The sequence below is a fragment of the Oryctolagus cuniculus genome, chromosome 16, assembly GCF_051225735.1.
Source record: "Oryctolagus cuniculus isolate XC-2025 breed Fujian yellow rabbit chromosome 16, ASM5122573v1, whole genome shotgun sequence".
Taxonomy (NCBI): Eukaryota; Metazoa; Chordata; class Mammalia; order Lagomorpha; family Leporidae; genus Oryctolagus; species Oryctolagus cuniculus.
The window spans coordinates 19,077,070-19,095,386 of record NC_142882.1 but is presented as its reverse complement, the minus strand read 5'-3'; the positions used below and the strand labels follow the sequence as shown (position 1 = coordinate 19,095,386).

The 18,317-nt window shown below is 63.1% G+C and overlaps 3 protein-coding genes across 5 annotated transcripts; 1 reads left to right on the top strand and 2 right to left on the bottom strand.

Moving 5' to 3' along the window:
• Nucleotides 1-2,521: 2,521 nt before the first annotated feature.
• Nucleotides 2,522-10,832, bottom strand: PLPPR2 (phospholipid phosphatase related 2). 2 transcript variants are annotated; one of them, XM_051839993.3, is made up of 10 exons: nt 10,178-10,832; nt 9,100-9,274; nt 8,383-8,462; nt 6,962-7,150; nt 6,738-6,873; nt 5,908-6,179; nt 5,177-5,353; nt 4,171-4,293; nt 3,893-3,944; nt 2,522-3,783 (listed from the first exon to the last, which is right to left on the bottom strand). In XM_051839993.3, the coding sequence occupies exons 3-10, from the start codon at nt 8,446-8,448 to the stop codon at nt 3,440-3,442; spliced, it is 1,359 nt and encodes a 452-aa protein (XP_051695953.3). In that variant the 5' UTR covers nt 8,449-8,462; nt 9,100-9,274; nt 10,178-10,832; the 3' UTR covers nt 2,522-3,439. The 2 variants fall into 2 exon arrangements, with proteins under 2 accessions (XP_051695953.3, XP_051695954.3); XM_051839994.3 differs by having other exon boundaries at nt 4,187-4,293.
• Nucleotides 10,833-11,041: 209 nt separating this feature from the next.
• Nucleotides 11,042-16,032, bottom strand: CCDC159 (coiled-coil domain containing 159). Its single transcript, XM_089316464.1, has 11 exons — nt 15,698-16,032; nt 14,331-14,449; nt 14,003-14,226; nt 13,374-13,407; nt 13,080-13,168; nt 12,917-12,998; nt 12,639-12,834; nt 12,064-12,131; nt 11,896-11,972; nt 11,342-11,669; nt 11,042-11,107 (listed from the first exon to the last, which is right to left on the bottom strand). The coding sequence occupies exons 1-10, from the start codon at nt 15,706-15,708 to the stop codon at nt 11,544-11,546; spliced, it is 1,026 nt and encodes a 341-aa protein (XP_089172590.1). The 5' UTR covers nt 15,709-16,032; the 3' UTR covers nt 11,042-11,107; nt 11,342-11,543.
• Nucleotides 16,033-16,106: 74 nt separating this feature from the next.
• Nucleotides 16,107-17,973, top strand: TMEM205 (transmembrane protein 205). Of its 2 annotated transcripts, none has more exons than XM_008253294.5 (4): nt 16,107-16,134; nt 16,650-16,758; nt 16,846-17,009; nt 17,628-17,973. In XM_008253294.5, the coding sequence occupies exons 2-4, from the start codon at nt 16,659-16,661 to the stop codon at nt 17,931-17,933; spliced, it is 570 nt and encodes a 189-aa protein (XP_008251516.2). In that variant the 5' UTR covers nt 16,107-16,134; nt 16,650-16,658; the 3' UTR covers nt 17,934-17,973. The 2 variants fall into 2 exon arrangements, with proteins under 2 accessions (XP_008251516.2, XP_002724192.2); XM_002724146.5 differs by having other exon boundaries at nt 16,107-16,224.
• Nucleotides 17,974-18,317: the final 344 nt, after the last annotated feature.

The window sequence follows — 18,317 nt, the reverse complement described above, 5'->3', positions numbered from 1 at the left end:
ATATAAGCAAGTGCAGCCTAGTGTGTGTTCTCTTCCTGGGATGGAGATGGGGCGGATCCGAGGCCAGGGCTGTGGTCACCGCCCTCCGCAGTGGGACCAGGCCCTGTTTTACCCTGTGCAAGGCTGCACTCGGTTTCAGCACCACGGACAGCACCAGCTGAAGTTGGGTTGGGGCGCTGTCCGCCGTGCTGACATTGGGCTTCTTCCTGGACCACGTGGCAGCAGCTGTGCGTGACCACAGGTGTCAGGTGTGTGAGCTCTGGACTCAGGGACCTGGGTGGGCCAGGCAGGGATCTGCCTGATCCTGTCCGTCCTCCGCCTTCCCTGTGTGTGTGTCCCACCATCAGCCCCAACGTCTCCCTATGAATCCTCTTCCTCTGTCTGCTGACTGCTCCAGTGATCGGGCCTCCTCGCTGCTGCTCCCTGACCACAGCAGGTGCATTCTGATGTCTGCACTTGCTGTACCCCTTGCATGGAACACTCCAGACTTTGCCTGTTTCACTCCTGTGCTGTCGCATCAGGGAAACTCTCCTTAACCACTGTCTGCACGATGGAGACTCTGTCCCATCCTACAGTTATCACATCATCTTCATTAGCTTGTCTCTCTTCATGCCAATATCTAACATATCAGACATCTCATTCCTTTATCTTAATCCTTGATCCTAGAGTTTAGAACTCAGAGTTTTTCAGACTTTGAGTGATAGTAGGGGCCGGCACTGTGGTATAGTAGGTAAAGATGCCGCCTGTAGTGCCAGCATCCCATATGAGCACTAGTTCAAGTCCTTGCTGCTCCACTTCCCATCCAGCTCTCTGCTATGGCCTGGGAAAAGCAGCGGAAGATGGACCAAGTGCTTGAGCCCCTGAACCCGCGTGGGAGACCCGGATGAGCTCCTGGCTCCTGGCTTCACTCTGGCCATTGTAGTCACCTGGAAAGTGGACCAGCAGATGGAAGATATCTCTCTCTATGTTTCTCCCCCTCTTTGTAACTATGACTTTCAAATAAATAAGTAAATTAATGTTTTAAATAAAATGCTCAACATCCAGGACTCCAGAACTGCGCTGGGCCTCCCACATGTGGGTGGCAGGGACCCACCTGCTGCCTCCCAGACTGCACGCGTGCAGGGAGCTAGCTCGGAAGTGCGGCCAGCACTGAACCCCCAGCACTCCCGTGGGGGATGCAGGTATCCCAGGAAGGTGTCTTCACCACCGTTCCACACGTCCACCTGTTCTGTTCACTGCTACAGACCCTCTGCCTATCTAAACAGTGTCTGTGCTACAGTCTCAGTGTTCATGTCCCCTCAGAACCCCTGTGTCGAGGGGCTGGTGTTATGGCACAGCAGGGAAAGCCGTAACCTGTGATGCCGGCATCCCAGGTAGGAGTGCTGGATGGAGTCCCGGCTGCTCCACTTCCGGTCCAGCTCCCTGCTCATGTGCCTGGGCAAGCAGCAGCGGATGATGGCCCCAGCGTCTGAACCCCTGCCACCCATGTGAGAAATCCCGATGGCCTTCCTGGCTCCTGGGTTTGGCCTGGACCAGCGCTGGCCATTGTGGCCATTTGGGGAATGAACCAGTAGATGCAAAATCTTTTTTTTGTCCCTCCTCTATCGTGTTGCCATTCAAATAAATACATTGTTTTTAAAAATCGTGTGTTGAATTCTTGAAACCCCCGACCCCAAGGTATGAGGAGGTGCGGTCTCTGGGAGGAGCCCTCTTGAATGCCATTCAGGTCTTTATCAAGAGGACCCCCCCCCCCCGCCATGAGGTTTGAGTGACATGCATGTCTCCGACGAAGTGTGCCCTCTCCAGATACCAGACCTGCCAGCGCTTTGACCTTGGACCCCTCCAGAACCGCGAGAAACGTGGTCCCCACGTGGTCCCCAGTCCCTGTGTTTCTCTGGGGCGGACTGAGTGGACCGAGACAGCCTGGCACACAGGAGCCCTCAGTAGTGTTTAATGAGTGACTGTGCGGAGAAGGGAAGCAGGCCTGGCTCTCCTGGTTCTTGGGCAACTCTGAGCCCCACATGGCCTGTCTGCAGCCCCGGGGAGCCACAGGGATCCCTGCCTCTCCCCCCTACCCCACCCCCGCCACCTTCCCTGTCTGAGCTCTGTTCTCCAGGGGCTGCGACTCCACACAGCCTCACATTGCTCACCCTGCACACAGGTATTCGGCTCGGAGGTTCCCAGTGCTCATCAGCAGCCCCCCTTTTTGCTCCCAGAACCCCAGGGGCTCCTCACCCTAGGCTCCCCTCCCCTCTGTGTCTGGCTGCAGCCAGAACGAGACCACATAGGTATTGGTGGAGGGGGGACTCGCTCTGTGTGTTGTGTGTGTGTGTGTGTGTGTGTGTGTACCTTGCCGCTTGTGGGGCTGCCGGAAATGCTGACGGCCCCACGGTTGCTCGCTGCCTTTCCACGGTTGTCACCAGATATGGTGACAGCGCAGCCATGTCCAGCTCCTCAGCCATGGTTACCGGGAGCCATGGTTACACCCCACCACCCCAGGGAGAAAGGCAGGTGGCCAAACTTCTGTTACAAACAGGTCTTTATTAAAGATGGGGGAGGCAGGAAGGGGGGGCAGTGTCTCCTCTGCCCACTGCCTTTGGCTGCCGGGGTGGGGAGCCACCGCCGCCCCCACCCCGGGGGCCCCCCAAGATGGCGCCTCTGCATGAGGCTGAGGCATGGGGGCCGGTGAGAACAGGGATGAGATCCAAGGGTTGGGGAAGAACTCCTTTCCCTCAGCCCTGGTAAATACTGTGAGGATTTAGGGTGACCTGGGAACAGGCAAGGGAGACGCAGCACCCTGAACCCCAAAAACTTCTGAACTGGGGCAAGCCCTGCTTGAGGAGGGAGTTAGGAGGGGGACTGACAGGTGGCACGAAGGGACGGGGCAGCCCCCTCCCCAAAGACCCTGCCCTGGGGGAACCTGCCCCCCACCCTCCAGCTAGACACCCTGATTCTGAGGGGAGAGGACTCCACGACAAAGGACGACCCCACCCCTCCTCCTCCGCACATGCGCAGACACGGGCGGTCCCCCATTGCCTGGATCATACCCACCCGCTCTCCAGATCTGAATGCCCAAGGGCACCCGCCCGTTCAGACACCGAACGCCGGCGGGAGGGGTCTTAGGAAGTGAGCGGGAGGCTCCCATTGGCTGGAGTCAATTCCTTTGGGTGAGAAGTCTGAGAACGCGGGACTCTCATTGGCTGAGCTATAGCCAATGAGGTCCGACTTCAGCCCTTAAAAGGGCCACCCCAGGGCCGCAGGCGCACCTGGCAGGTCGGCCCGCCCCCGCCCCGCCGGGAGGTCCCCTAGACGTTCTTCCCGCCGTCTAAGGGTGCGTGGGCCTGCCTGGATCGGGGGCGGGGGCTTCGGCACTCACACGGCACACGCACGCACGCTCACGCTCGCGTGGCGGGGGTGGGGGGGAGACAGGGAGTGGGCCTCACAGCAGGTGGTCACGGCTGGCAAACAGGTAAGGGCTGAAGTTATCTCGGTGGAAAGGGGAGGGGTAGAGTCCGCTCAGGGTGTACAGGTCCCGCAGCAGGGGCGTGGGCAGCAGCAGCTTCCGGCCGCGCCCCCCGCCCCCGCCTGGCCCCCCAGGCCCGGGGGAGGAAGGCGAGGGGCCCTGGCTGGGGGTTGGCGCGGGCAGGGGCAGGGGCAGCGGCAGGGGCGTCGGCTCGGACCGCAGTCGAGGGCGGGGCACACGGGGCGAGGAACACAGGGCCGGAGCCCTGGACGACACGCAGCTGGGGATCAGGTGGCCACGGCGGGCGCAGTTCTGCGGCTCTAGGGGGTCGGGGGTTGAAGATGGGGGGTTGGGAATTAGCGAGCTTGGGAGGGGCTCGCCCATCCGGGAAGTCCTCCCCTGCACCCCACGCGCTCCGCCCGCACTCACTGGATGGGGTGAGCCGTGCCGGTGTCGAGTGCGGCCTGGGGGCCTCGGGTTCCTGAGACAAGAAGGCAGACGGAAGGGGCTAGAGGATCCCAGGGTCCCGCAACCCCACGGGCGTGGGGGAGGGGGCTTATCAGGCGGAGACATCCCCCGTCCCCGTGGAAAAGACAGACATCCCAGGGTTACCAGTGGGCACAGCTGGGGGACCCCCGCCTCACCTGGCCCTGGGATTTCTGCCTCCTGGGGCCCCCTCCACCCACCGCCCTCTCCAGCCCCCTTACCTGGGCTACACTTAACTTTTCGAGGGGGCTGTCCATGGTGGGGGCTTGGCTCAGGTCCTCCCAGGGCGACAGCCTTCGGCCGGAAGGGAGCCGGCTCCTGAAGTTGTGCACGACACACGTGACCTGCGACAGCGGGGGGTGGGGTGGGGGCCCGGGTTGAGGCTGGGGGTTCTGCATGGCAGGCCCAGGCTTTCAGAGACGGATCACGCATTTACGGTGCTTCCCGAGAGCCGAGCCAGGTCCTATAACTGTGGCCCACCCCTGGGCCACGGCTGGGGTGACACGAGAAGGGCCAAGCCGTGCGACCCCAGGCTCCGGCCCAGCCTTATTCTAAAATTTTGCTATTGTGCACATGATGACGGCTTGCCATTCGCTTTCCTTTTTTTTAATTTTTTTATTTATTTTATTTATTTATTTATTTATTTATTTATTTATTTATTTATTTTTTGACAGGCAGAGTGGACAGTGAGAGAGAGACAGAGAGAAAGGTCTTCCTTTGCCGTTGGTTCACCCTCCAATGGCTGCCGCGGCCGGAGCGCTGCGGCCGGCGCACCGCGCTGATCCGGTGGCAGGAGCCAGGAGCCAGGTGCTTCTCCTGGTCTCCCATGGGGTGCAGGGCCCAAGCACCTGGGCCATCCTCCACTGCACTCCCTGGCCACAGCAGAGAGCTGGCCTGGAAGAGGGGCAACCGGGCCAGAATCCGGCGCCCCGACCGGGACTAGAACCCGGTGTGCCGGCGCCGCAAGGCGGAGGATTAGCCTAGTGAGCCGCGGCGCCGGCCACCATTCGCTTTCCTTTTAAAAATCGCTCCATTAAAACATGGTTTCTCTCGATTGCGTGGTGTCCGGGTACCCTCTTCCGTTCTGAGCCCAAAGCATCAGCCCTGACAACATCCCATTTCACAGGTGAGAATGCTGAGGCAGGACCAGGGTCACACAGCGTCCACACCCTGCCCCATGGTGAGGGGTCTCCCACGCTGGCATGGTAGGGGGAGGAGGGGACTCACCAGGAAGGTGGCGATGGCCGCCCCGGTCAGGAAGCCGGCCAGCACGTCGGACCAGTGGTTGCGGTACTCGGCCACGCGGACCACGCCCACCAGGAAGGCGGGGCACAGCAGCGCCAGGCAGAGGGAGGGTTTAACCAGGCGGGAGCCCTTCACGCGGAACACGAGGGTCACGTACATCTGTGAGAGCCAGGCCGGCCGGTCAGGACACAGGTGAGGCCGCCGAGGCCAGGGGGACACCGCGTTCCGGGCTGGGGACTGGGGGCTGGGGTGGGGGGGGTGGGTTCGTAGGGTTGGGGTGTGGTATGGCGGAGAGAGGGGTCGGGGGTTCGGAAGGGCTAAGGGGGCGTGACCTTAGAGCTGCGCATAGGCCTGGGGCCTAGGTGTTCTGGGGCTGGGGTCACAGGTGGGGAAAGGTGCTGAGGGCGGGGCTCGACTCCATGGGACTCCAGGCACCAGGGTCCTGCTCCTAAAGGGTGGGGCCCTCCCTGGGGGCGTGGCGTTACTGGGCCCAGGGGGCGTGGCTAGAACCCTACGGCTCAGTCGTGTGCATGGCAACATTCAGGCTGGGGCGTGGCCAGGCTCAGGGGAGGAGTCAGAGCTCCAACGGGGCGGGGCCGCAGCATCTGGGCGTGGCCTCACACCAGGCCGGCGTCCGAGGCTCCCACGGAAGGACGGACAGTGGCGGTCTCCTGCCCGCGCCCGCACTCCCGACCCCACAGCTCGGGGCTCACCGCCGTGTAGGTGACCGCGTAGGCGCAGAGGGCCGCGTCCTTGCAGGGGAAGGCGCGGCGCGCAGCGGCCACGAGGCTGGGGCTGCCGGCGCAGGCGCCCTGGTCGGTGACGAAGCGGTCGGGCCCGGATCTGTCCGGCGAGGGCGGCGGGCAGCCCAGGGCCGTGTAGTTGGGGCGGCAGACGGACAGGAAGTGCGGGGTGGGGTTGCCCGTCACCACCTGGCCCGCGTTGGCGAAGATGGTCGTGGTGAAGAGGCCAAAGGAATAGACACCTAGGGGGCGGGGGGGGGGGTCATCCTGAGAACTCCCCGTGGCTCCATCCGGCCGCTGATGTGGCCCCCATTACAGTTCGGCCAAGGTCCTCCTCCCCAGGGACCCTCCCCCACAGCACACCTGGCCTCCGTCCCCCGTTATAGCTGTCCTGGGACCTCTCAACCCCACTTCAACAGGTTTGGGCCCGTGCTGGGCACCCTTGGGCAGCGCCAGCGGCACTGCTGGACGCTTGGACCCCCTATGTCATTGAGTCCACCGCTGCTCTCTAGAGCCCACTTAGCCAGATCTGGGTCGCCAGCCCTCTGCCTCCATGACCTTTGCCCCCACCCCGAGGCCACCAGTGGCAGATGGAGCTCCATTTAAAGCAACCCAGAGCCTCATCTCCCTATCCCAGGTCCCATGGCCTGTCTCTGTGTCCCCTCCCCCCTTTCTACCCAAGACTCCCCTTGTCGCCTTTCCGGGGGCCCACCTGCACCATGTCCCTGGCCCACCCCCCCAGCAGCCCCTCTTTGCCCCCACTGTGGCAGCCCTAGGCCCCTCCCTCCCCTGTGTCTCACCCAGGAAGCGGACCAGCCTCCGCAGCGGGGGGCTGAAGCGGCAGCAGGCCCCAGACACGATGGTGCTCTCTCCAATGATGGGGCTGGCCGAGGGGGGCGCAGGGAAGAAGGCCCGGGCCAGCTCCCCCAGCAGGATCTGTGGACAACAGCACGGAGGGGTCTCCCTGGCTTTCAAGCCCAGCCCCCCCCCCCCACCTCCTGCAAGGTCCTCTCCACCGTCTCACCGTGAGCGTGGGCCCCGCGGTGACCAGGGCATAGATGAGGGCGGGAGGCGCTCGGCTGGCAGCCTCGGGCCCGGGGTAAGGCTTGGCATAGGTGCTGTCATAGCAGAAGAAGCCTTGGGTGTGCACGGGGAAGGTGTCGGTGAACTCCAGGCGGTAAGCCAGCAGGACCACGACCCCCAGCAGCACCGACTGCCATCGGCCATGGTGTGGAGAGAGGGAGAGAGGGAGAGAGGGAGAGAGAGGGGGTCAGGAGTGGAGGCTGCAGAAACAGAGATGGAGTGAGACAGAGAGACAGACCGGGAAATGGACAGAAACCAAGGCAACAGGGAGAGGGGGGTGGGGAGAGAGAGACACATCAGGGCTTGGGAGGAACAGAGAGAGGGAGAGAGCGAGAGCGATTGGGGAGAAGGAGTAGGAACGGCACCAAAGCCCAGCTCAGACAGACAGACAGTGTGGGAGGAGGGACAGCCAACAGGGTAAGAATGAAGGCCGGCGCCGCGGCTCACTAGGCTAATCCTCCACCTGCAGCGCCGGCACACCGGGTTCTAGTCCCGGTCGGGGCGCCGGATTTTGGCCCGGTTGCCCCTCTTCCAGGCCAGCTCTCTGCTGTGGCCGGGGGAAGGCAGTGGAGGATGGCCCAAGTCCTTGGGCCCTGCACCCCATGGGAGACCAGGAGAAGCACCTGGCTCCTGCCATCGGATCAGCGCGGTGCGCCGGCCACGCCGGCCATGGCGGCCATTGGAGGGTGAACCAACGGCAAAGGAAGACCTTTCTCTCTGTCTCTCTCTCTCTCACTGTCCACTCTGCCTGTCAAAAAATAAATAAATTAATTAAAAAAAAAAAAGAATGAAGAGAGGCTAAGCTAGGGTTTTTCTTTTTTTCACTTTTTACTCTTTGATTTCTTTACTTAGTGGCCTATCAAGCCCTTGACTATAATGTTAATGAAAAATAGACTGTCTCAGAAACTAAAAAAAAGTTCATCGCTAGGAGTCTTTCTACGTTGAACTCATTTGCAAACTTCAGAAAACTGAGTGGCCACTGTGGGCGGCAGGGAATGAATATGTTTTACCTCCGTAGCAGCGCCAGGAGAGGGGGACCCCGGTTTTGTCCACTTATCGGATAGGAACTGATGCCCAGGAGGCTTCCTGAGGCGCCCGGCGCACAGCCGGGACACAGAGGGAATGAAACGCAGGGTCCCTGCTTCTGACCGCTTCTCTAGGGAGAGGGGCAGCGGCAGAGACCCCAGAGACAGGGACAGAGCGAGCAGGGAGAGGCGTGGCGGGCCTGGAGCCAGGGAGGTGGGAAACGGGGTGTGGGTGGGGGTGGGGGACCTGGCACAGCGGAGGGAGACAGGTCGCGGGCCGGCGGGTGCGCACGCTCCGGCGTGTCGGGAACGTGCCGGGAACGCGCCGGGGGCTCACCTCCACGAACACGAAGCAGGGGATGATGGAGAAGCTTCTCTTCAGGTGAGGTCTCCCTCCCGCCATGGTGAAGGCCCAGCCTGCGAAGGCGCGGGGTTCAGGTCCCGCAGATCCTGGGCCCCCATCCCTGAGACTTTGGGCCACGCCCCTGGGCCTGCAGGCGACGGTGGGGGGGGGGGGGAGCCCTGGCTCCGCCCCCAGAGCCTTCTAGCCACGCCTCTACACTCCAGGGCCCGCCCCGTTGGCCCCTGACCCTGCCCACTGGAGCCAGGAGCCTCCCCTGAGCGCGCAGCCTGGGGTCACCCCCCATAGACTGCTGCATACCTACTTCCTGCCGCTATGGGTCCCTGCCCCGCGTCTTTTGGGAGAAATCCTCCAGCATCAGGGGACCCCTCTCCCATTATAGGAGTCCTTACCAGTTTTTAGGGGAGCTCATCCTCTTTTCCCCAGGGCATCCCCGGCTTCATGGCCCCGGCTTCTTCTGGGCCTGGCCCCTAAGCACCTTTCGCCATGGCCTCCACAGCCCCCTCCCCCACTCTGTCCCCAAGGGCTGCCGTGTCTGGTGTGGCTGATAGCCAGGCCCACCCTCTGTCCCAGCTGCCGCTCCCTCCGCCCCCTCCTCCCAGCCGGTCTGCCTTCCGGCTCTCCCCTGCCTCCACCATGGGCACCGTGGCTGCTGGGAGCCCCTGGGGCCCACAGGGTCACACCCCTTCTCACCTGCGAAAGTTCCCTATGGCTTCCCATAGGCTGCCGCCGCGCCCACACAGTCACAGTAGCTCACGATGGCCAGCAGGGCAGGAATGGTCACCCCCATCGCGCAGATGTGGAAACTGACGCCCAGGGAGGCAAGGGGGGGCTCTCTGAGCCCACCGCCCCATCCAGGAAGCTGGCTCTGTTGTGTGACATATGGGGTGGCCACTGTCAGAAATTCCACCTGCCCCCCAACACACCACGGCGTGGGGTCCATCCAGCCCGCAAGGAAAATTCACAGAGCCCGCTGACTCCAAGGCTCCGTGGTGAACAAGCCAGGCCAGCTCATTCAGACAGGTGCCAACACCCACAGCGCACACACACACACACACACACACACACGGCACAGTGTGCATCCGCCTGACGCCAGCACCCACACAGATCAAACAAGTCCCCCCCAAACACGAGGAACACACCCGGAGACACACTCCCCCCCACAAGCCCTTGCACACCCCAGGAGTCACCACCACACACAATGGAGTCACAGAGTCACACCCCCAAGTCCAAGGCAGCGGGTGACAGCCACACGCGTTAACAGTCTCTCATTCACATGGCGACCACAGCCACAGGGCACACAAGGGCCCACGCGTGTGCACACACACACACACACACACTGCGCGAGGCCACTCATCACAGCCACACAGGGCTGCACCAGGATGGACACACACACCAGCAGCCACACGGTGACCGCTCCACGCATACAGCCACACAGACACAGGCAGCAGGTGCATGGCCGCCACGCGGCGTCACAGGCACACACACACACACACACACCACTGATGCTCACAGCCACAGGCACACGAGACACAGCCACGACACCCCCAGCCTCACCATCACAGCCATCCAGGCACACGGACACAGTCACACAACAGCCGTCCTCGCCGCCGACCCGGCTCCACGCTCCCCTCCCCCAGCCCCGGGTCGCCGGCTGCCCTCCCCCTCCCCGCGCTGGACCCGGAGGGACCGGAGGCCCGGGCTGGATGGACAGACAGACGATCGAGGGTCTGAAGCCCATGGGGGGGGCGCCCCAAGCCCTTGCCCTCACCAGGTCGAGGCTGCCGTCGCCGCCCGGTCGCCCCCGCTCCGCCTCGGTGGCCCCGGCACAGCGGGCGGACAGACGGACCGCGGCCCCGGTGATGGAGACGCCGCTGGCCTGGGGGGGCCGGCGGCGCCGCGCAGACTCCGCGGAGGAGAGAGGGGCGGGGCCAATGGAGCTTATTTGCATGACGCCGCCGTGGGGCGGGGACTCGTGGCGTCTCATTAGCATGTGGGGGCGGGGCTTTGGTTGCTTAGGGGGCACCAAGCATGTTTGCAGAGATTCGGGAGGGAAAGGGGTGGAAGCGAAGAGGGAGGACCCTGGGGTGAGGAGGTGGGCCGCAGGAGGGGAGAGGGGGCACGGCTTCCGAGCTGGACCCTGGGCCGCGCCCTTCGCTCGCTGGGCCTTAGTGTCGGCGTTCGGGCAGTAGTGGCCAGGGCCCCCCATAAGAGGCAGGCTCCGGGGCCAGCGTGGAAGAGCCTGCCCCGCCGCCTGGATCTGGACACACGGCCCCTGACTTGGTCATCTGCCCCATGTCCCTTTGCAGGCCCAGGAGCAGCCCCGGCACTGAGGAGTAAACGGGGTGGGGGCGGGGCTCGGCACAGGGAGCAGCAGAAGTCCGGGGGTGGGGGAGGGTCTCGCTAGTTTTATTTTCTCTCTGCAGGGGTCTTCAGGGAGAGCAGTCCCGGCTGCTCAGGCTGCACAGAGAGAGAGGCGGGGTCAGAAGCTGGCCTGGTGCAGGAGCCCCTCACCCCCACCCCTACCCACCCTCCGCTGGTCGCTCGGGGGCAGGCTAGGAAGGGGAGCTGGGTGGGGCTTGGGGAGGACCAGCACCGGGTGGGAAGGACCGGCTCTTGTTGCAGGGTGGCTGATCAGAGTCCGAGTCAGAATCCCAGGACGGGAGCGGAGGGCTCAGGCAGCGGTGCCCTTTGTGGCCTGCTGGAGAGACCACAGGGTTTGCGCTGGTCCTGGCCCTGCCTGCTCAAGTCCTGACCCCGAAGTCGCTTGGTGTTATCAGAGATTCTTGATCACTCCCCCCACTGTCCCTTGGACGTGACCCGGAGTGACCACCCCCTGCCTGAGATACCAGAGACTCCTGAAACGATTCCCCCCTCCCTGAGCTGGAGTTGGGGAGTGACCTCCCCTGACTGTGGCCACACTCAGCCCCCTCACCCCGGAGGCTCGAGGCCCTGGGGCGGGCTCCTGTGGACATGGTGAGGCCGTCGATGGAATTCTGCAGCCCGTGGACGGCGGACCTGCGGGGAGAGGGGGAGATGGGGGCCCCAGGGTTCTGCCCCCTGGTTGGGGGGGCAGCAGTAGGGAGAGGCAGACGGATGAGGGTCAGGGGTCAGACTGGGGCAGGGGCTGCCGGGCATCACCATATGTCACTCAGTTCCTTTTGAAGGTCATCTTTCCAGCAGCCTCCGCCTCCCGGGGCCGCCGCCTCCATCTCCGGCCAGGCAGATGTCTCGTATGCATGCTGTTTCATCTTAGTCAGGACCTGGGGTGGGGGTGGGGGTGGGGGACAGTGCAGCACTACCCTCACAACGATGGTGACCGGGGAGCATTGCACAGCGCTTGTCCCAGGCAGAGCCCCAACGACGTGCCCGTTATACAGATAGAGAAACTGAGGCTAAGCCCAGCTAAGAGACGCAGAGCGGGTATAGGAAGCTAGGCTCCAGTCTGAGGGAGGAGGCTGGCAGAGCCCCACCCCCACGCAGGCTCACCTTGCGGCATTTCACCTGCGTCTTTTGCATCTTCTGGATATTCACCAGGTTCTCCGAGATCTCCTCTTCCTGCACCTCTGTGGGGGCAGGGCACTCAGCGGGGGCCAGGGGGTGGGGGGTGGAAGGAGCCCCTCCAGCCCCAGCCCCGCGCTGGCTCCCAGCACTCACGGAGCTTCTGGTAAATGAAGGTAACCTCCTCCCGAACCAGCTCCAGTTCCTCCCACAGGAACTTCTTGCTGAGGGGACAGGGCAGCCTAGAAGGACACTCCCTGCCCATGCCCCAGCCTCCCCCGGCCCTGGCTCGCTCTCCCGGGCCTCAGCTCTCCGACCGCCCATCCCCCCTGAAGCAAATGCCCACCGCCTCGTGCACCTGCTGCCCACTTCCCCTCCCGCAGCCCCCCTCCCCCTGCCCACGACTGTCCCCTCCTCCTAACCTCTACGCTGTCAGCCTCTCCCACCCCTCCACCTCCATCTCCCTCCCTTCTGGGTCCCAACAGCCCACACTCCAAGCTCCTGATCCCCCAGCCTCCTTCCCCATCCCCCCCGCCAGCTGCCTGTCTTCCCTGCCATCTGGTGGCCCCCAGGCAGCACCCCCTCCAGCCCCCGGCTCCCCCAGTCCTCCCAGCCCTTCCTGTGGTCCTCCAAGCCTTCCGCCCCCCACCCCAGGACCCGTTGGCCCAGGTCTTGGGCTCCCTTCCCTGGCCTTGCTTGCCTCCTTCAGCCTGGACGCTGCCCTCACCCACCTGTCCCGGATCTCCTGGGCCAGCAGCTGCAGGCAGCGGGTGGTCCGGGCCCTCTGCACCTCCTCACTGTCTCGCAGGGTCTTCTGCAGCCCCTGGAGACCTTGGGCCAGCGCCCCGTACAGCTCCTGGCGGCCCTGTTCCGTGCCCCACTTGTGTCCCTCCTTCTCTCCCTGGCGACAGCTGGGGCTCAGCATCTCTGCAGAGAGGTGAGACCGGGACTGAGCTTTGAACCCAACGTGCCCGACCTTGACCCAGAAGCCAACGGGACCGGTCCCCACCTTCAAGTTGCTGGATCTTGATTTGCTGTAGGCAGCTCTCCTTCTCCAGCATGGTCACCGAGTGGTTCAGGAACTCAAAGGCCTGGGGGCAAGGGGACCGGGCTTGAGCCGGCGGAGGGGGGGGGGAGGAAGGGGAGCAGCAGGTGCTGGGGACTTGGTTCACCTTGGTCTGCGCCTGCAGCTGGCTCTTGAGGGACTCCAGTTCACAGCGCAGGAGCTTCTGGGCATCAGGAATCATCATGGTGGACTTAGCTGCGGGCAGAGGAGAGGATGAACTGGCCCTGGAAGGGGTAGGGGCTGGGCCATGCGCAGGGCAGAGGCCAACAGTGATTCAGAGTAGGGGTGGGTGTGTGTGTGGGGGGGGGATCGCTGAGCGTGCCATGGCTGGGCCAGAAGGTGGAGGCAGGTAAGGGACAGGTTTCCCCACACTGTCTCGTTGGGGAAAGAGGGTCCTCACCTTTGACTTTGGAAGGGCTGGTCTCCAAGGCTTTCTAAGGAAGGGGGACAAGAGGGAAGTGGAGATTTGTCCCTGGGCTCCCTCTCTGCTCACTCTGACCCAGTATGGGAGGTTGGACAAGAGTCAGGTCTGTTGAATTCTCAGTGTTGCAAACCCTGCGTGCGGGCAAAGCTGCCTCGAGGCACATTCAAGTACCACCGCCTGTTCTGACCTGCGCTTGTGTGGCTCACCCTCCCCCACACTGTGTGTTGCCTGTAACAACACGCGCCCGGGCAGCCCTGACTCCCACCCAGCGCCAGCCCTGTCTCTGACTTGGGCTCAGGTCATCATGGCCCTCCTCCTTCCTCGAGGGGCAGGTGCATCAGCACAGCCCCAGGTCCACAGACACACAAGCAAAGCAACACCCAGAGACAGTCGCAGACACGACCCCACTGAAGACGCAACGTGTGCATTGCTTCCACGCATTCCTTCACGCAGCCACCCATCCATGCTCCAAGGTGCCGGGCGCTCTCCTAGGTCCTGAAAACACTCAGCGGGAGGCTCCCGCTGGCCCCACAGCACAGCCCCTTCCCTGTGCCCCCGCAGCGGTGGATGGCTGTGGCTGCCTGGGTTTCCTGGGTGGAAGTGACCTTATGATGATGCCTTCTCAAAAGCTCCTGGTCATTATAGCGTTCTTTGTGCAGATCTTGGGAGGGGAAGGGCGGAGCCCCGTACGGCTGAGGCCCCGAGCCCCACAATAGTCTCCAGTCTTCTCCCCTCACTGTGTCTTCAGAAGCAGCAGTTGCCAATGTCTCCTGCTCTGGCGTCCTGGACCAGTGAGTGGTACAGTCCAAAGCCTTGTCCGAAGTAGAGCCTAGGGGTGACGGCGTCCTTGAGGGAAAGCCCAGGGCACGTGTTGCACCCCCAGCCCCTCCCAAACCACCCCGCCCCCAGCCCTAGGGCAGCCCCTCTACGAACCCCAGTACTTCTCACACTTCCCGTTAGCAGGCAAACACACGTTGGAGGGGGAAGGAGATGAGAAGCGACAGGACAAGGAGTAGTCAGGGTCCAGGGGTAGGCCGGCCAAAAGAGGGTCGCTGTGGGTGGGTGAGGGGGACAGGTGCAGCCTTGAGACCCGCCCCCAGGTTGCAGGCACCCCCCAAGTCCTCCCTGATGCCTCTCGGTTACAGTGAGAACCAAAAGTGAATCCAAAATGATGCAGGTGGATGGCTAAAGGCCAAGTCCAAGCGGAAGCCACAGGAGGTTAACAGGGCAGCTACAGAAGCATCCAAAGCCAAGCCTAGGCGCCTGGACCAGATGGGAACCACAGAGCGTGCGCGCGAGAGCCCGGGGAATCCGGTCAACAGATGTCAGCTGAGTGGCGGGCCCGGGGCAGGTGCTAGGTGAGGCTGGGAAGAGAGCTCTCAGGTGCAGGTCTCACGTCTCTGCCTCCTCCCTCTCCCACTACAGGGAGGCCTAGCACACAGAGAGAAACCCTGGGGCAGGTCTCCAGGTCTGCCTGGAAAAACTTCCAGCGGGAAAGCATCTTGCACTGGGTCACACTCAGTCAGTTTCCCAAAGCTTCTAGAACTTTCTCTGCTTGCCCTTTGCCTCCTGTCCTTCTCTGGGTCTTGTCTGCCTAGAAGATGCCAACACACCCTTCGAAATACTCAGGGGCCAGCGTTGTGGTGTAGTGGGTACTGGCATCCCATGTGGGCGCCTGTTCTTGGCCCGGCTGCTCCACTTCTGCTCCAGCTCCCTGCTAATGCGCCTGGGAAAGCAGCAGAGGATGGTCCAAGTGCTTGGGCCCATGCACCTGCGTGGGAGACCCGGATGGAGCTCCTGGCTCCTGGCTTCCAGGCCATCCGGGGAGTGAACCGGGGGATGGAAGATCTCTCACTGTCTTTCCATCTCTGTAACTCTGACTTTCAAATAAATAGTCTTTTAAAAAAGTTTTTTTGACAGGTAGAGTTAGACAGTGAGAGAGAGAGACAGAGAGAAAGGTCTTTCTTCCGTTGGTTCACCCCCGAATGGCCGCTATGGCCGGTGCTGCGCCGATCCGAAGCCAGGAGCGAGGTGCTTCCTCCTGGTCTCCCATGCGGGTGCAGGGCCCAAGCACCTGGACCATCCTCCACTGCCCTCCTGGTCCACAGCAGAGAGCTGGCCTGGAAGAGGAGCCCCGCCTCCCATGCCCCTCCCACCTCAATCATTTCCTGCTCGGTTCCTCCCGGGAGAATTCTTTGGCGAAAAGGGGGCGTGGCCAGCCGTCCGGGCCCCGCCCCCTGGGCCGAGAAGTCTGGGCCCGCCAGGCTCCCGACCCCCTTCCACCCCCACCTACCACATACCACCTGCTCATGCTCGCCCATCAGGGACCGCGAAGCCAGTGCCCGGCTGTGACGCTGAAATTTGATCCCGTGGGGCCACCATCGCTGGAAAACGCGCCGCGGCTGAAGGTGGAGTCACAGAGAGGGGTGTGGCCGGCCTTTTAACTCCGCCCCCGCCCAGGGCGCCGAAAGCTTCATTGGCGCCTTCCCGGTTCCGCAGCGCTCAGCCGCCGCAATGTAATTGGATAAAAGCCCCAAGCAGGGGGTGGGACTCCAGGCTGGTTTCTGCTAAGCGATTAGTCACTACCTCAGAGGGCGGGACAAGAGGCGGCAGAGCCACGGTTCGATTGGTTCAGGGCTTGGCCGAGAGGCGGGATGAGTTCTTGGTTGGGGCGGCGGAGCCCAAGAGGGGAGGTGGCCGAGAAGGTCCGGGGTCCACTTGGGTGCGCGGGACACAGGTACCGAGCTGGGCCCGTCTGGCCTCTGCGCTGTGCCTCGGCGCCTGGGGTCTCGGAGCTTTGGATTGACATCCGGGTTCCACCCGTGGGGTCAGCGACGCCGAGATGGGATTTGGGGTTCCCAGGGTTACATGGGGAGGGGTCTGCGGGGCTGCCGGCGAGGAGGGACCCTTCTGGGTGCTGCAATAAGAGAGGGGGCTTGGCTGGCGGAACTGGGTCCTAGGGTGACGCGGGGCCGTGGGCTTGAGCTACTCGGGCTGAAATTGGGGGCGGGGGTCTCAGAGGTGGCGGGGATGCTGGGGTCCGAGAGCCCGCGCTGTTGAAGGCCTGCATTTGAAGAATTGGGGGCTCGGGGGTTGTCACAGAACTGCTCTGGGTCCTCGCCAAGCTCCGTTCTTGCACTGCTCTCCCCTGGATCGCTGCTGGATTGGCCACGACCTTGGCCCGGTCTAAAGGCCACAGGGCAAAGGTCAAGCTCTGAGCCACCCCCACCCCCACCCGTGCTTCCTTCCCAGGCCCCCACGATGGAGGAATACGGGGACCCGGGAGGTCTGGTTAAGGTGGTCCACCTGCTGGTCCTGGCCGGTGCTTGGGGCATGCAAATGTGGGTGACCTTCGCCTCAGGTAGGGACCCTCGTCCTGGCCTGGAAGGGGCGGGGGGAGCCTGGCCTGGACGTGCCCTAAAAGCGGGTGTGTGTCCCCCTGTCCCAGGCTTCCTGCTTTTCCGGAGCCTTCCACGACACACCTTCGGCCAGGTGCAGAGCAGACTGTTCCCGTACTACTTCTGCACGTCCGTGGGCTGCGCCCTCATCAACCTCTGTCTCGTGGCTCCGCAGCGGGCCTGGGCTCAGCTCACATTCTGGGAGACCAGCAAGGTACGCGGGCTTGAGGGCCGCTGCCCCCTGGCCACCTGCCCCCCGATCTCAGTGAGCACCTGTTGGCGGGGTGGGGGTGGGGGTGGGGGGTCTGTTCTACCTGTGGAGTCAAAGCCGAGCCCTGGGTGCCTCTGAGCAGTGCACAGCCTGCCCAACCGTCCCCAGCGCCTCTACCACCACCACCACCAACCAGCAGCGTCTCTTCACCGGCGGCTTCTCCCTCTCCTCCCCCTGGCTGGGCCTGCAGCCAAGTAGCAGTGACTCAGCTGGGCTGGGGCCCTGACCCCGGCTCATTGTTTAAAACCAGCCCAACTGGGAGCTTACAGAACCCTACCTGCCTCCCCCCACAAGGCAAGAACCATCTCTGCTGTGCACTGCCGCCCCCATTATAATCCTCAGAGACAGGAGGGCATGATGGGTAACCAGGCTGTCTTATTCAACTCCCCGTGGACCCAGCGTCTCAGGCTGGGGGGCATCTAACTTGGGGACTTTTGCACCCAGAAGGGGAGGAGGGGGAGGCTACCCCTGACCCCGCCCCTATGTGGGCAGCGAGGATGCGGTGGGGGGCTCAGCTTGGCCTCCCAGGCTTAGCTCCTGTTCTCCTCCGGCCGCCGCCAGCTCTGCCTGCTGCTCCTAAGCCTCTCGCTGGCCGCCGGCAACGCCCTGTGGTTGGAGCCCCGCACCACGGCCGCCATGCGGGCCATGCAGGCCGTGGAGAGGGAGCACGGCCTCGGCGGGGAGGTGGCCGGCAGCCACCGGGGCCCCGACCCCTACCGCGCGCTGCGGGAGAAGGACCCCAAGTACAAGGCTCTCCGGCAGGACTTCTTCCGCTACCACGGCCTGTCTTCCCTGTGTAACCTGGGCTGTCTCCTTGGCAACGGGCTGTGCCTCGTGGGCCTCGCCCTGGGCCTCGGGAGCATCTAGCCTGCGCCCCACCTGTGAATAAAGGAGTTTTTGGAAATGACCGCTGCCTGCTGTTTCTGTCCCCTGCAGGCCGGGCAGGAGGGCAGGGGGGCCAAGGGCGGTGCTGCGGGCCTCAGTTTCCCCACTCATGTGGCGTGATGACTTGGAGTGACAGCTGTGGCAGCCCCTGAGCCCCCTCCTCTCATGCTGCCCATTTATGGAGCACCTGCTGTATGCCAGGCTTGGTGCTAACCATGGCACATGTATTATCGTTGCATGTTTAAAGATTTTATTTATTTATTTATTTTATTTTATTTTTTGACAGGCAGAGTGGACAGTGAGAGAGAGAGAGAGACAGAGAGAAAGGTCTTCCTTTGCCGTTGGTTCACCCTCCAATGGCCGCCC

Bases quoted from the DNA above. Each gene is read 5' to 3' on its own strand.
- PLPPR2 (XM_051839993.3), bottom strand. From the start codon at position 8,448: ATGGCGGGAGGGAGACCTCACCTGAAGAGAAGCTTCTCCATCATCCCC. The intron at 5,354-5,907 runs GTGAGCCCCGAG...TGGCTCTCACAG, and splicing joins ACGCGGTCACCTACACGGCG to ATGTACGTGACCCTCGTGTT. The intron at 3,945-4,170 runs GTAAGGGGGCTG...TTCTTGTCTCAG, and splicing joins AAAAGTTAAGTGTAGCCCAG to GAACCCGAGGCCCCCAGGCC.
- TMEM205 (XM_008253294.5), top strand. From the start codon at position 16,659: ATGGAGGAATACGGGGACCCGGGAGGTCTGGTTAAGGTGGTCCACCTG. The intron at 16,759-16,845 runs GTAGGGACCCTC...CCCCTGTCCCAG, and splicing joins GTGGGTGACCTTCGCCTCAG to GCTTCCTGCTTTTCCGGAGC. The intron at 17,010-17,627 runs GTACGCGGGCTT...GGCCGCCGCCAG, and splicing joins CATTCTGGGAGACCAGCAAG to CTCTGCCTGCTGCTCCTAAG.
- CCDC159 (XM_089316464.1), bottom strand. The intron at 12,999-13,079 runs GTGAACCAAGTC...CCTTGCCCCCAG, and splicing joins AGCTGCAGGCGCAGACCAAG to GCCTTTGAGTTCCTGAACCA. The intron at 12,835-12,916 runs GTGGGGACCGGT...ACCTCTCTGCAG, and splicing joins CAAGATCCAGCAACTTGAAG to AGATGCTGAGCCCCAGCTGT.